This window comes from Cynocephalus volans, chromosome 17 (assembly GCF_027409185.1).
Source record: "Cynocephalus volans isolate mCynVol1 chromosome 17, mCynVol1.pri, whole genome shotgun sequence".
NCBI classification, from domain to species: Eukaryota; Metazoa; Chordata; class Mammalia; order Dermoptera; family Cynocephalidae; genus Cynocephalus; species Cynocephalus volans.
Window position 1 is genome coordinate 38,546,901 of NC_084476.1, and position 16,345 is coordinate 38,563,245.

The 16,345-nt window shown below is 46.3% G+C and overlaps 1 protein-coding gene across 1 annotated transcript in view; it reads right to left on the reverse strand.

Annotated features, from left to right (window-relative positions):
• The window catches only part of TMOD1 (tropomodulin 1), an 81,338-nt gene that overhangs the window by 59,046 nt on the left and 5,947 nt on the right, over window positions 1-16,345 (reverse strand). The window contains exon 2 of the mRNA XM_063081559.1: window positions 1,915-2,083. Coding sequence (XP_062937629.1) covers window positions 1,915-2,034 — 120 coding nt within the window. The 5' untranslated portion in view covers window positions 2,035-2,083. The remainder of the gene's footprint in view (window positions 1-1,914; window positions 2,084-16,345) is intronic.

A 16,345-nucleotide genomic window follows, 5' to 3' on the forward strand; every position in this document is an offset into this window, starting at 1 on the left:
TCCCACTACGAAATGTGATGATAAAACATCACACAAGTGAGAGGGATTCTTCTAGTCCCTTATTTTTCAGCTAATTCACTCCACTACACATGCTGTTTATCATCCTGAAACAGCTGGCATGATAGAGCAGTGGGATAGATAGCCTTTTGAAGATTCAGTTACAGCTCCAGCTAGATGGCAATACTTTGCAGGGCTAGGGCAAGGTTTTTCAGAAGGCTGTATATGCTCTGAATTGACAGCCAATATATAGTATTGTTTCTACCATAGCCAGGATTCATGGGTCTGGGAATCAAGGTTGGAAATGGAAGTGGCGCCACTCACCATTAACCCTAGGGACCCATTAGCAAAAATTTTGCCTCCTGTTCCTACAACCTTATGCTTTGCTGACCTAGAGATCTTAGTTTCAAAGGGAGGAATGCTTCCATCAGGAGACATGACAATAATTTCATTAAGCTGGAAGTTAAAATTGCCACCAGGCCACTTTTGGGCTTCTCATACCTCTGAATCAACAGGCAAAGAAGGGAATTACTGTGCTGGCTGGGGTGACTGATTCTGACTACCCAGGGAAAATTGGACAGCTACTTCACAAGGGAGGTAAGAAAGCATATGTCTGAAATACAAGAGATCCCTTAGTGTATTTTTTTTAGTATTTCCATGCCTTGTGACTAAGATTAATGGAAAACTACAACAACCCAATCCAGGCCGGACTACTTATGGCACAGACTCTTCAGGAATGACGGTTTGGGTCACCTCACCAGGTAAAGAACCACCACCAGCTGAGGCGCTTACTAAAGGCAAAGGGAACACACAACGGGCAAAGGAAGAAGGTAGTTAGAAATGTCAGCTCTTAGCATGTGACCAATTACAGAAACGAGGACTGTCATTGTCATGAGCATGTCCTCCTTATTTTATGAACATGTTTGCATGTGTGTGTGTGTGTGTGTGTGTATAGCAAACATCTTTGTTTTTTCTCCTCTGATTATTCCTTTATCATGTAACATAAGATGTATTAACTTTATATCTTAGTATTTAAGTATTGTTCTTTTTACATCATAGTATTTAAGTCACAGGATATCAAGGAGAAGAGTAAACATCAGTGAAAGTCTTTACCTCCTCCTCTGGGGAAGGAGTATGTTTTCCATTGTATACAGGGTTGTACCATGTTAGGAAAATTATGACATTGTTATTGTCTTTATTTAACAGTTAAGTGTGGTTTAAAGAGATATGTGTGCATGCCGGTTGACAAGGGGTGAATTTGTGATGGTTACTTTTATGTGTCAACTTGACTTGGCCATGGGGTGCCCAGACATTTGGTCAGACATTATTCTGGGTGTGCCTGTGAGAGTGTTTCTAGAGCATATTAACATTTGAATCAGTAGACAGAGGAAACCAGACCGCCCTCTCTAATGTTGGTGAGCCCCATCCCATCAGCTGAAGGCCTGAATGGAACAAAAAAGCTGATGCTCCCACGAAGAGGAGGGAGTTGCCTCCTGCCTAAATGCCTTGAGGTGGGTGGGACATTGTATGTTTTCCTGCCTTTGGACTCAAACTAAGCATCAGTCTTCCTGGGTGCTCAGCCTGCCGGTATTTGGACTGGAGCAACACCATCGGTTCTCCTTGTGTCCAGCATGTTGACTGCAGATCTTGGGACTTGTCAGCCTCCATAACCGCATGCACCAATTCCTTATAATAAATCTCTTTTTCTCTCTCTCTATATATCCTATTGATTTTCTTTCTCTGAAGAACTCTGATACAACACATTAAAAAAAACCCTGCAAAAGCAATGTTACTCTAATGTCATTGCTATAAAAAGGAAATGGTGGCTTCAGAATGTGTACAACTGTCCCTCCCCAAGGTGGTAATGGTTGCTGTCCCTGCATCTGTGACAATGTGTTCCCCTCAGCACCTACTCACATCAGGGTCCAGCTCATCCAGCTCATTTTCTAGGGTCCTGAGCTCTTCCTCTGTTAGAGCTCCAAGGATTTTATCTTCATCCAGGTCACGGTATTTTTCTAGTTCTCGTCTGTATGACATTGTGGAAGAACTTATCTTGGTCTTCTGAGTTTCTGTGTTGATCTATAACCTACAGGAAAGAGAAAAATCTTAGAAAGACCCTTCTCAGATTTGCCCTCTCAGAGCAAATGTATACTCATCACTCACCTGGTGGCCTGGGCATGTTTTATGAATTGGCAAGATAATAATTACTATAGTGAAATACTGCACTAAGTTGGACTAATTCTCTAGTAAAACTGCAAGGTGAAAGTCCTGAGGGCATGTGATTTAATGAATTGTAATTGGTTGTAATTGGCCTGGCCATTAATTATAGGTAAATGGGGGATTATAAGTGGTTTATGAGCACCTGGAAACAATTTTATTCTTTAAGGAGCTCAAATACTTCTCATATAACCCTCCACCCTTCACCTCAGACTCAGGTGTGAATTATGAATGCTGGACACTCCGCCGAAACTCATTTTAAAAGGGAGAGGGGATATCAGTGGTTAATCGAACACCGACTGCACGCAGGACTTTCCCTGCGTCATCTCATTCAATCCTCACATAAAGTAGCTATGACAACAGCCAACCTATGAAGATAAGACAAGGTTAGATGCTCACAGTAGCTACCATGTGCCAAGCCATGTGTTAAGCACTTCACAAAGATTTTCTAATTTAACCTAGGAGGTAGGTATTTACTATTATCCTCATTTTGCAGATGAGGACATTGAGCTTAAAGAGGTTAAGTGACTTACCTGAGTCACACTACTGAGAAGTGGCAGACCTACGCCTTGGACTTAGGTCTGCTGGCTTCTTGAGCCACATTGCTCTAGCCGCTGCCTCACAGCACATCTTCATAGAATCACCTAGTGTCATAGCCAGAAAGAGACTACCTAGTTCACACCCCTCATTTCACTCCCGAGGAAGCTGGTTCAGAGGGAGGAAGCAATTGGCCCTGGGGGATGCAGGGAGACAGCGCCCACGTCCTCCCCTCCCAGGCTGCTCTGTCTTACAGGAGAAGGCTACTGACTATCTCCCTCTTCACGATGATACCTGATGCCTGTGTGTGAACCCTGTCTCTGCAGCTTCCCACAACCATGACATTTTCAGACTTGTTAACTCACTGGAGTCTCACAACATACCCTGTAAGTTAGGTCTTTTAATTCAAACCATTTTATGAATGAGCCAACAGAGGGAAGGCCAAGTGCTTGACTCAGGACCACCGATGTCAGCCCGCAGCGCTCTCCACTACACCACACTGCCTCTCGCTTAACCCGAGAGAGACAACGGGGCTGGAACTCTCCTGTCCTCCAGCTTGACCAAAACCGTCTGATAACATGACAAGCCCAGCTCACATGTCACCACCCTGCAAAGCTCTGGTGTCCCCTCACTAAGCTGAATTCATCATGGCCCACAGAATTGGGTCCACACCTCCCCATGCAACTCCCCGTGTCCCTCTCCTGCTTGGCTTCCCTGTGGGCAGATCTTCATGCCCCTCTCTCCAGGACCCAGCCCAGGGTCGTGCATCTAGCGAGAAGGTTCTCACTGAAATCGACCCAATTCTAGCTCTCTACCAGCCTTTGTTGGTAGAATCAGGCACCCTTGAGGAGATGCTGGGCTCTTTTCCTCTTGTAAATGGTAGCTTGCTGCAGAAGCTGCTCTGATCTCTGCCTTGTTACCTCTGTCCCCACCTGTCCTTCAGCCTGCCTGAGCTGCACCATCAGCCTTCCTTTCTGAAGCCAATGAACTGCAGCTGAGGCAGTGCTCAGGCCTTCCTTAAGTACTGCAGAGTAGAACGTAGTACTGGGGGTCAGCAAGATGCTTGAATTGTGTCTCTGCAACTTCACATGTTGAAGTTCTAACCCCAGAACCTCAGTAGCCCAGTACCACCATGCAAGTAAGAATGTGAACTTACCTGGAACAGTGTCGTTGCACAATAATTATTTAAGTTTAAATGAGGTCATACTGGAGTAGGGTAGGTTCCTAATCCAATATAACCAGTGTACTTATAAGAAGGGGAAATTTGGACACAGGCATGCACACAAGACATCATGTGACGACGGAGGCAGAGATTGGAGCGATATTCCTACAAGCCAAAGAATGCCAAAGATTGCCAGCAAACCACCAGAGCGAGGGGAGAGGCCTGGAACAGATCCTTCCTCATGGCCCTCCAAAGGAATCAACCCTGCCGACACCTTGATCTCAGACTTCTCCACAACTGTGAGACAACACTTCCTGCTGTTTAAGCCCCCAGTTGGGATGCTTTGTTACAGCAGCCCTAGCAAACATATCACTATTACCCCTTCTTCACACCAGTCTGTTATCAGATGCCCACGCAAACAAACAAAACCTACGGCAGGAAATGATTGATGGAATTTTCCAGAATAGAGAACAATGAAAACTAGGAAAAGACAACCAACCAATCAATCAAAAAAGCTGGGATTAGCTGTTAATTAAAAACAATGAAAGTAATCTAAAATAACTAAAACTAAAGTTTACTAAGCTAAAGAATAAGTCTCCATTTCAGAAAGCAGAGAGCTCATTTTATTTGTGTAAGTATGTGCTTGTGTACATCTATTTGTAGGAGAAATCCAAGTATATGACAGCTGGCTTGATAAGAAGGACTTGCTTCCCAAATACAGAAACCCCAGTACCATCCTTTTCTCTAAGAATGGCTCAGCTTGGCCTGACGTCTTCCTTTGACCAGACCCCAAGAATGCAATGTTCAGACCATAAATGGGCCCCCCTGATTCATTTCTATTTACTTCCAAAGAAAGCACAACCAGCTGACAATGCTCTGGTATAGATGAAAAAAAAAAATACCTTCCTGAAGGGCCTCAGAGAACAACCTAATTTGGCTTTTCCTTAGTGAATCCAGGAGAGGAAGAGGATCCATGATCTCCATCCTGGGGCCAAGAGAACCCCAATGAAGGGCTTGGAGGCTTCCAGAATCAATTCACAGAGATGTCCAGGACCACCTCCAAACTAGCATCTCTTAGATGGGCTGGAAAACACAAGTTTTGTGGTTTCAAACTTGTTTGGGGTTATATGAAGTGCCACAGGGCTTGGACTGAAAGTCTTCTCAAAATGCTGGCATGCTACTATTCAATGGATGTCTCCAAGAGGACTAGGTTGCAAGCAGAAGTTCCTGATGCTTCTGATCATGAAACCATGTCTCTGAGAAATTGCTCCCAGAACTGGAAACTTGTGAAACAAAGGTTGGAAAACATGGCCTTAGACTCACCTCTTGGTCATATCAGGGGGCCATTCAGAACCACACAAGAAGGGACATAGGGACAGAACCAGCTGGGGCATAGCTCCAAAGAAAGTCAGACAGGTTGGAACCCTGAGAGCTTCCTATGCTCGTTATCTTTTCCAGCTGACTCATTTTCTAGATGATTTGTAGTAGAACCTTTAAAAAAAGAGTCATGGATGAACTATGGAGAATGGATGAGCCAGGAGAGGAAACAGGGAAGAAAGAAATCCATTATCAAAGCCAGCAGGGCGAAAAGGAGCTGGGGCAGGAGCCAGAAAAGCAAAGTAGGTGACAACCATGGGGCCTGCTGATGGAGAGATTTGGGGCAGGGAGGCAGGCCTCCTCTCCATACTCAATTTCCTCAAGAAATCTCCTGTTATTGGGCCCAGGGAAGTTAATGTACCATGTACACACCCCAAGGTGTTGCCGAATTCAAAAATCCCATTTCATTGGATTTCAGAAGCCTTTCCTAATGCCAAGTATCCTGTGAATATTGTGCGGTGATGAGGCATTACATTAAATAAGCTGAGAGGAACTGAGAACTCCCAAGGTAACCTATGAAGCTGTCAGCTCAAGCCACACTTGTCCGCTTGGCTCACAGGATTCTATAAAGCAGGATTCTCCTCCTGTGGTTGCTGACATGAGAGAACTGGAGGTGGAGAAGATACAGAGAGAGGCAAAACCAGCGTGTTAATACAGCCCACCTTAAGCTCAGCCTTAAAACATGGCTTGGAAGAGATTGGACCTTATAACTGTCAATAAAAGGCCTCCATTCCCTAATAAAAGAGGGGGTGGGGATGGATGGAGCAGAGCTGAGATTCCCAGGACTTTGGTTGGAGTGCTAGCTGTGATGGGGGCTCCCCGGGTGACCCTAGCTAGGTTCCTTCCCTCCTCTGGGCCTCCACTTTCGTCTGTAAAATGAAAGAATCGGATCCCATGGGTGGTTTTTAAACTGTGCCCAGGGGAGATCTCAGACTCTGAGAAAGTGCCTCCAGGCCCCTGCAGGGGGTTAAGGCTAAATGAGAGGGCTCACCCCTGATTTTACCTGATGTCTTTATTTGGGATTTCATATAAGATTTCCCTTGAAGAAAGGATTCTGCGGTTCAAATAAAAAGTTGCAAATCACAGAACTAGGTTTCTTGGTCTGAGAGTGAGAGGCTGATGCCGATTGGGTGTTGCAAGGATTTGGTGGCGCTGAGCGTGCAGCCTGGGGCTGGTGCACCGTCAGTGTGGGCTCTGAAGATGTCAGATGTCAGCCGCTGTTGGAGGCGCAGCTGCTGGAGGCTCCACCTCTCTCCCCACCTTCCCCACCTGCACTCTTGTCAGACCTTAAGGTTCCTCAGGAGAGGACCTGTGTCTTACTTGTCTTCATGTCCCCGGTGCCTTACCCTGTGCCTGGCCCAAAGGTGTCATGTGAGGAGAAGGAAATGAACACTCCTGGGGTCTAGTCTGGGGACCTTGGAACCTCGGGCAAGTCCCTTCTCTTCTGAGATCCACCGTCTTCCCATCTTGAACATGGAAAGATGGACCAGGTCTGGGTGGGCTGGGAATCCAAGGGGGGAGAACAGGCAGGGAGGGGGTGGTGAAGACCCTGGGCTCCGAGCATGGCCCACCTGAAGCAGAACAGCTCCTCTGTCACCTGCTTTATAAACTGGGCCCTGAGTAGGAGTCAGTGAGAAAAACAAAAGGACAGGTAAATAAATTTAAAACACACTTACAAACTTAAATCTTCAAATCTGGTGTGTAGGAGTCAGTGAGAAAAACAAAAAGACAAGTAAATAAATTTAAAATACACTTACAAACTTAAATCTTCAAATCTGGTGTGTATGAGGGTACTTCAAAAAGTTTGTGGAAAAATAGAATTAAAAGATAATACAAATCTTTCCATGAATGTTTTGAAGTACCCTCGTAGTTTACACTTAGAGCACACCCAGCCACCCTGCTTCTCCACAGCAGAAGCCTTAAGCCTCTGCTAAATATGAAAAATAGAATTTACAAGCTGTGCCAGGAAGTAAAACTCGGCAGATTGGACAGTAAAAATGAATGGGTCAAGGGCTGAGGCCATCCATCAGGAAAGCTTCAGAAATGAAAACTCCAAGAAGGAGCTCCTGGAATATGAAAAGCTCTTTTAAATCTTTCAGGGGGAGTGAGTCCAGTCACTTCTGCCCATGGCTTCTCCAGCATCCGCCGTGTGGGAACACTTGGGGAGGAGGCCCTTGAGTGGCATCATCTTGATTTATGACTGCACTTCCCTGAGTTCAGGAAGAGCTGAGTCACAAGTCCAAATGAAGATGTCCCAGTTATACCATCTTTTTATTTCAGTCACAGTGAACATCTTGAGGATGGGCAAAGAAAGGCTGATTTACAAAGTTGATCATTCATACCCTATCCCTGTGCATTTGTCCCTCTCTTTTGGAAGACACTTTGGCTAAAGGGATTTTATGCCACAATCCCTCAGCACTAAATCCTGCATTCCAGGACAATGCTGTCTCACCCCTTCTCCTGAACCTCTCTCTCCCCTTGGCTTCAGGGACACATGAGCACCTGCAATGTCCCCTGTCCCTGCTGGGAGAGCTGTCTCCTCCTGCCTTCCTTCAAGGGGCACCTCTCAGGCAGCCAACCTTGATATCATGTGACACCCCTCCACTCAGCTGATGGGACAGAGTGGGTACTTGGCTCAAGGGAAGCCAATTGATTGGAGGGTCAGTGACCTATGAGGTGACCCAGGACAAAAAAAAGTAACAAAAAGAGGAGTTGGACTAATGAGCTCCTTCATTTCTTGGCATTTGTATTAGTTTCCTGGGGCGGCCCTAACAAAGCACCACAAGCTGAGTGACTTAAATATCAGAAACGTGTTGGCTTTCAGTTCTGGAGGCTAGGAGTCTGAAATCAAGGTGTCGGCAGGGTTGGTCCTTCTGAGGCTCTGAGGGAGAGTCTATTCCAGGCCTTTCTCCTGGCTCAGCAGGCTCAGACATTCCTTGGCTTGTGTCTTCACATTTTCTTTCCTCTGTACGTGTCTGTGTCCAAATTTCCCCTTGTTATGAGGACACCAGTCATATTGGATTAGGGCTGCCCTAATAGCCTTACCTGAACTTGATCATCTGTAGAGACCCTATTTCTAAAGGTCACATTCACAGGTACATCTTTTGGGGGGACACAATTCAACCCATAAAAGCACTGAACTGGGACATAAGGAGGAAATGGGGCAGGTGTCAGGAGAAGCCGGGGGTGACCATGATGAGCAAGCATGTGGCAGCTGAGGCTGTGAGAGGGGAGATGTGACAAGGGAATGAGAGTCCTCATGAGAGGGTGTGTTCACAAAACCTGAGGGAGAAAGAGAGAACACGTGTCCCCACAAGTGCCCAGGCCTCTGCGCCCTCAGGCCCGGACTGCTGTGGCTCAAGCAGGATTCCCATGAGACCCCTGTCCTCCCACAATCTCCCATGCCGCCTCACTGTACTGAGCTACCTTGAATGCCCTGCTCCTTGCCCAACAAGAACAAGAGCTCCAACTCTCGTGGTCTCCCTCCTCTTTTCTGCCCCCTCCTTCTAAGTCTCCTGGATGACACACTATTGGTGGCCCACTGTTCCTCTGGGCTCTGCCCTCTCCTCACTTCTCACACTCCCTGGCTGGTTTGCAGCTTCCCCCGTGCGGGGTCTCTTACCAGCGATAAGCCCATGACTCTCAGATCGTCTCTCTCTAGCCCAGGCCCCCTTCCAGAGCCCCAGCACCTGGCTGGTACTTCCCCCTGGTGTCTCCAGGCTTCACATGCCCGTGTCACCACCACCACCGTCTCCTCACCTGGTGGACGATCCCTCTGCCACCCTTCTGCCACCCAGCTCCCGCAGCTCCGGCCCATCCCCTGCCTGCCAATCCTGGCTCTTGCTCTCTTTTCATTGTTATAGCTTCTTTTCAAATTGTGGTAATATACACACAACATAAAATTTACCTTTTTAACCAGTTCTGTGGCATTAAGTACATTCCTGTTGTGCAACCATCACAAACATCCATATCTGGATTTTTAAGTCTTCCCCAACTGAAACTCTGTACACATTAAACCCTAGCTCCCCATCCCCCTGCCCACAGCCCCCTGTAGCCACCGTCCTACTCCCTGTGTCTGTAAGCATGACTACTCCAGTGCTCCATATGAGTGGAATCAGACGGTGCTGTCGTTTTGGGGCTGGAATCCTATGTCTTTAACATCCTTTGTACCTGTCCCTCCCCTCCATTCTCGGGGCACTTGCCTTTGATTATGCTCTTACAACAGCTTCCCAACCCGTCCCCCCATCTAGTTCTCCCACTTCCTGTCCACACTCAGCTCAGCCTCCAAATGACCTCGTGAAAGTCAGTTCTCATGCTGCTCCCAGGCCAAAAACTACCTTCAGCAGCTCGCCATTATGACAGACGGAGAGTGTGTCCTGAAAGCCGGTCCCTCCACACGGCCTCCCAGCCCTTCTTACTGGGATATGGTACCCTCTCCCCTCCCACAGCCCCTGCGGGTGGCCCTGTGGACACAGTGGTTCCCCTGCCCAGTGGAGGAGACCGTGGCTCCCACATCTCTCTGTGTCCCCAGGCTGAACCAGGTGAGGGCAGGGGGATCAAACCTGACATTGCCACATCTCAGCATCCAGCCCCAGCCAGGCTCAGAGTAAAGGTGCGATGACCACAGGTTGAAATGAATTGTCTGTCAGGAATCCAGACCCTGGGAGCAGGGTGGCCACATGAATTTGATCCCAGGCCAGTGACTGGCAAGGGAAGAAAGTCAACCAGCACTTGGCCGGGTGGGATGGGGTGTACAAGGGGTAGACCAGTGGGTAAAGGAAGTTTGGGGGCTTATCTTCCTCAATTTTTAGGGTTGAGATCAGGGTCATAAAATGTGATGCAATAATTATGCCAATAACCTCTCTGTCAGAGATCTTTGCAGCTTATTAAAAAAAAAACCTTTTATGCCTGCAGTTTCATGTCCCTTGTAGGGCAGGAAGGCAGCAGACCTTAAAGTATGTTGTCACCTGTGATGGGGTCCAGACAGAAGAGGGAGAGGAGGAGAAACAGAGAAAGAGAGAGAGAGAGTTGGATTGAGAGGACCAAGCTCTCTCAGCCACCAAGGTCCAAACCCCACACCATCTTGCTTCCCCTAAGGGGCCCTGCATAAGATGGCCTCAGCTTCCCACCTTCCTTGTGGGAAGATTCTCCCAGGCAGGACTGGCTGCAGAATTTACTGGGTCCAGTGCTGGAAGATAAAACTGTAGGGCCCTTTGTTCAAAAGGCAGGAAAAAAGGGCCTTTAAAACTTCCAAAACAGGCAATTTTTCTTTTCTCTCATGGTCTCGCTCTTGATCTGTCTTTTATTTATTATTTCATGTCACCATCCACACAGGTGCCTGTGTACTGTGACTCAGAGCATGTATGAGAAGCCCACTTGCTGCCAATTTCCCTCTCCTGCCAGACACAGGACAGACATATCCTACCCTGGTGGAGGGCTGGGAAATTGAGCCAGGCATTTCCCCTTCCCAGGAACCACTGCCCAAACATAATCCTTTCGTCCACCTCTGATCCAGGTACCTAGTGTCCTGACACAAAAGTTGCAGTACAATGGGTGATCCCCAAGGGGATCTCCCTAAGAGAGGCTTGCCCTGCAGAGTTTCCAGGTGAATGCACTGGGGAGCAGAGGGCCCCAGTAGTAGCTGGGCAGGAGTAGCGAGGGGGAGCTGGGAAGGTCTTGGGGATGCCGGGGCCTGGGGAGCTGGAGTCCAAGAACCTGTCCTAAGAAGCAGAGAGGCAGAAGAAGGTAGGGCCTCATGCGAGCTGATGTTCTAAGCCCTGGCATGGGCACCATTGTCCAATGGGACTCCACTTAAAAATATAAATTCAAAGATGAAAGTATTAAGAATTTCAAGACAGTGACTACAGAGCATTCAACCAAACATGGAGTCCTTTTGAACACAGGGCTCTGTGCACCTGCACAGGTATACCACCGGTTCCCAGCCCTGTTCTCAGGATACACACCCTGGAAGCCCTAGGACCAACTCAGCCTTTTGTCGCCTGTGATGGTCATTTTCCTCCCTAGTAACTTCCAACCCACTGAAATCTCTAGTCCCTGATCTATAGGAAGCTGGGACCATGGAGCAATGGCAGAAGGAGCACTGGGATAGGAGTCAGGAGGCCTGGTTACATGTCCTGACTTGGGTTGAGGACTTGGTGGGTGACATTAAGCAAGTTGCTGTATTTCTCTGGATCTCAGTTTCCATGTGCAGGATATGGTGGGCATTTGTGGGAGAGACAGAAATTAGTAAGATAGTCCCTAGCTCTTAAGAAGCTTATAATTAAGTTGGGAGGATAAGAGATCCCTGGGGTGGTATCACACATGTCATCTCTTTGTCCATCCCTCTTGGAAGGAGGAGGGATGCACTGGGCCAGTAGCCCCTCTTTACAGATGAGACCTCATCTTGGGTAGCCTGATTAAAGACGACAGCTTGAACTAGGGGTCATGTAAACCTGGGCTAAAATCCCTGCCCTGGCCCTAACTAACTGGGAAGTTTCAGGCTTGCCACTTAGTTGCCTCTGAGATTTGTGAATTCTTTTGCAACGTGAGAGCATGGCATGTATTGCATGTCCTCTCAAGGGGTGCTGCGAAGGGGACAGGAGATAAAGGATGATGCAGAATAGACTGCTGGCCTCCTTCCCCTTCCCTCAGGCCCCTGCTGCCTTGGGCCCAGCCAGCCAACCCTGCAAACACCAGATGAGTGGACATGGCAGAGCAGTCATGAGAGAGATTTGGGGTTCTCCAGTGACTGTCCACCCAATGTAAACCAACAGTGTGAGGTATTGGTCACAAAGCCGTGGTGAGAGCTCAGCTGCCTTAATAAAAGCATAGGGCCACAGCACAGGCAATGACTGGCTTGCTTGGCTTTTGCTGAATCTCAGCTCAACTCTCTGCTCCCCGACTCTTTTGTGGGGGGGTAATTTTTTTTTCTTTTTTAATACAGCACAGGTTACATACAGTTAAGTGTTCAAGTCTTAAGTGTACAACTCACTGAGTTTTCCCATATGTATACTCCTATGTAAACACTCAGATAAAGATATGGACACTTCCAGCTCCCCAGTCGATCTCCCTCAAAGGTAACTACCATTCTGAACTTTAAAACCAGAGATTAGCTTTGACTGTTTTTGAACATCAAATTAATGGAAAGACACAGTGAGTATGTTCTTGTGTCCAGTTTCTTTCACTCAACATCATGTCTGTGAGATTCATCCATGCTGTGTGTGTAGCAACAGTTCATTTTCATTGATGTGCAGTATTTCATTATATGAAATACACCATAATTTATTTAATTTACTATTAATGGACATTAAGGTTATTTGCAGTACTTGGTAATTACAACTAGTGTTATGAATATGTACTTTGGTAGAAATAAGCACGCACTTCTCTTGGGTATGTATGCAGGAGTGGAATTGCTGGGCCACAGAACGGGCATACATTTAGTTTCACTAGATACTGTCCAACAGTTTTCCGAAGTAATTGTACAGTTTTACATTTCCACCACCAAGGTATGCAAGTTCCAGTTGCTCCCTATCCTCGCTAACACTTGGTATTGTCAGTACTTTCCATTTTAGCCATTCTGGTGGGTGGGTAGTGGAATCTCATTTTGCATTTCCCTGATGACTAATGATGCTGAGCACAATTCCTATGTCTACTGGACATGTGGGCAACCCCTTCCATGAATTGGGCCTTCTCTTTTGAGTGGTGCTGAGTCCAGAGAAGGTGAGCAGGGTGTCATATGAAGAACAGCTGCAGGACCAGGAGGACAGGTCACACTCTTCAAATCTCTAACGGACTGACCTGGGGAAGAGGGAGCAGAAGTGGTCTGTGGATCCCCAGAGAGCAGAAGACATAGATTTACCAAGATGACCAGGACTTAATCAGATTTCTGATTAGCACAAGGAACTTCCTAACAATAAAAACATGCACTGGGCCGAGTCAGGAAGTAGCAAGCCCCTGCGAGCAGAGATGACAGAGCCCTAGATAAGGTCTTCCAGAGACGACTGATGTCTCAATGGCAGTTGCTGGGGAGTTGATGAGGACAAGATTGAAGGCCATTTAAGGCCTGGTGCTATTATGAAAGACATACTTGGAGCCATTGAACGGGGAGGATGGGGACTTAGAGACCAGCTCTCGTTAAAAGACTGTTTTCTGTCTTGTTTGCCTTTATTTTCCCCGGCTGATCTCATTCTCTTAGTCATATGGGAAAGCACCTTCTAAAAAAGCTGGGACACTAAACATAGTATTTGACTCTGTCACTTTCGGCGGTTGCCATGAGCCCCATCCCAGAACACTGAGCTTAGAAGGTCCACCTCTCAGTTAAAGGTGTCAAATGGTTTAAATCAGAAAGGCTTGTGTGTGTGTGTAGGTTTTCATTTTGCATCTCTCGAGGTCACCATGGTGTCTGAGTCACTGCACAAATCATTATAAGCAACAGGGTTCCAGAAAAAGACTCTGAAAGCATCTCCCTGTCCCAGCTGGCCTGTCCACCTGCCCTCAAACCATGCTGCACTCCACTCTACAGCCCCTCCCCCCACCTCTCTGCCACATCCCTAGTTCAGGCCACGCTTAGCTCTTACCAGTTTCTGCCCCTTCCATTTTATCTTCCTCCACACCAGCTGGAAGAGGGTTCCAGGAAGCCAAACATTGTAATACAAACCGGAGAGGCCATCAGAGTTCTTACTGACCCCCCCCTACACCCCCAAGACTGAGAGCTGCTTGAGGGCAAGCATCTCTCTCCGATGGCCCAGCAAAGAGTCCTGCACCTCTCAGGAGCTGGAAGACATGTTTGTTGAATGAATGAATAAATGAACAAATAAACAAATACCTAGCATTATGATTGGCTTTGACAGTCATAAGTGAAAAGCATTGGTGCTTTTAACGTGTAGAAAACTTGTAGAGCTCACTCCTATTCTTACTCACTGTTTCACAAACATGAAGTTTATCACCTTGCCTCATAGCAGGTGTTAACATAAGATAGAGCTTTATGAAGCAGGTTTTTGTTATTTTCTGAAAAACCAGTATGAAAATTAGCATGAGCAATGCCAAAAGGCAAACGGCAAATAGGGGAAAAATATATTTGTGGCACATTGAACAAAAGCCTAATTTGTTTAATAGATAAAGTTCTATAATTAAAAAAAAAAAAAATAGAACAGCCCAGTAAAATGTGAGAAGAGGAAAGGAATAGGCAAAAAGAATATTTCAGATAAAAAGAAGTACTAATGTCTAATAAACATATGAATAGATAATGCAACTCACTCATAATTATAGAAAAGCAAACTGAGAAATGAAATACCAGTTCTCATCTCTCTGACTGACAAAGATTACAAAGTCTGAGAACTCCTAATGCTCACAAGATGTGGGGCAGGCCAGCATTCTCACGCAGAATAGAACTACATTGGACACTCTCCTTCGAGGTGAGTTTAAGTCATCTAATATATCCAACTGCACACACCTTTGACTTAGCAATTCCACTTCTAGGGATTTACACTACTAGTTTACTCATTGAAATGTACAAAGATATATGTACAAATTATCTGGTTATAATCTATATTAGCAAAAAAGCCCCTGTAAACCACATAAAAGTTCATCAACAAGGCACTGGGTAAACAGATTATAGTATAGGTACCCAATGGAGTATTATTAACACCATCCCAGAGGATATTATTGCCCATTATGTCACGGTACCTTCCCTTAGCAAGCATTATTCCCCTGACTGCATACTGGGCACAGTGCTAAGTTCTTTATGTGGGTTATTTCGTGTGATCTTAAAAACTCTGTGAAGCAGGTAATTTTATTATATCCATTTTATAGGTGAAGAAACTGGAAGGCAGAGAAGTGAAGTAACCTGACTATATTAGCCTTGTAGGGCTGCCATACAAATTATCACAAAGTGGGTGGCTTGAAATAACAGAAATTCATTCTGTTGCAGTTCAGAGGCCTCAAATCTGAAATTACGGTGTTGGCAGTGTTGGTTCCTTCTGGAGGCTCTGAGGCAGAATCTGTTCCCTGCCGCTCTCCTAGATTCTGGTGACTGCGAGCAATCCCTGGCAGTCCTTGGCTTGTAGTTACATCACTCCAATCTCTGCCCCCGTCATCCCATGGCTTTCTTTCTTCTGTGTGTCCACTCTTCTTCTTATAAGGACTCCAGCCATTAGATTCAGGACCCACACTAATCCAGTGTGACTTCATCTTAACTAATTATAGTAGAGACCCTATTTCCAAATGAGGTCATGTTCCGAGGTTCCAGGTAGACATGACTTTTGTGGGACACTATTTAACCCAGTACACTGACCAAGGTCACAAAGCTACTAAGAGGGAGAGCTGAGATTTGAAGCCAGGCAGGCAATCTGACCACTCGTTACCACTACTGCTCATACAGAATGCTAACAATGTCCCCCGCACTGTCCTATGCATTTTACATGTAATAACTAATTTAATTCCCACAACAATCCCACTTTATAGATAGGGTAACTAGGCACAGATGGGTTAAAAATTACCTGAGATTACACAACCAGTGACTGGCAGACCTTAGATTTGAACCCATTGAGGTGGTCTCCAGAGTCCAAGTTCTCTGTGTGTGTATGAATCAGCAGAATAGATTGTGTCTTAATACGTATCCGTTGCCATTTAAGGATCTCCAGAAGGACTTGGTGGGGCCTTCCCTTGAGCCTACCCTTCATTGCTCACAGGCTCCCTGAGCGTGTGCAGACTGATCCAGAGTGCATGTTCTTAACCACTGTGCAAACTGCCTCCCATCTAGTGTCCTATCGTGACATATTCTGAGAACTAGGGCTAAGAAAATATTTCTCTCTCCTGAAGGACTGGTGCCCTTCTTTTTATTATCAGATATGAAGAGTCCTCCAATTCATCCTGTCTCCCTTTTCTCCTTGGCTGCTGTGATTCATCTCAGAGCCAATTTGAGTGTCCAAATACAGTCAAACACTCCATCTTCAGCCAGGACACTGGAATAATTTTTTCTTTATTCTCTGTGTTGGGAGTTCTTAACCTGGGCTTTTGAATGAGCTCAAGGGGGATCACACACTCACTGAAATTATA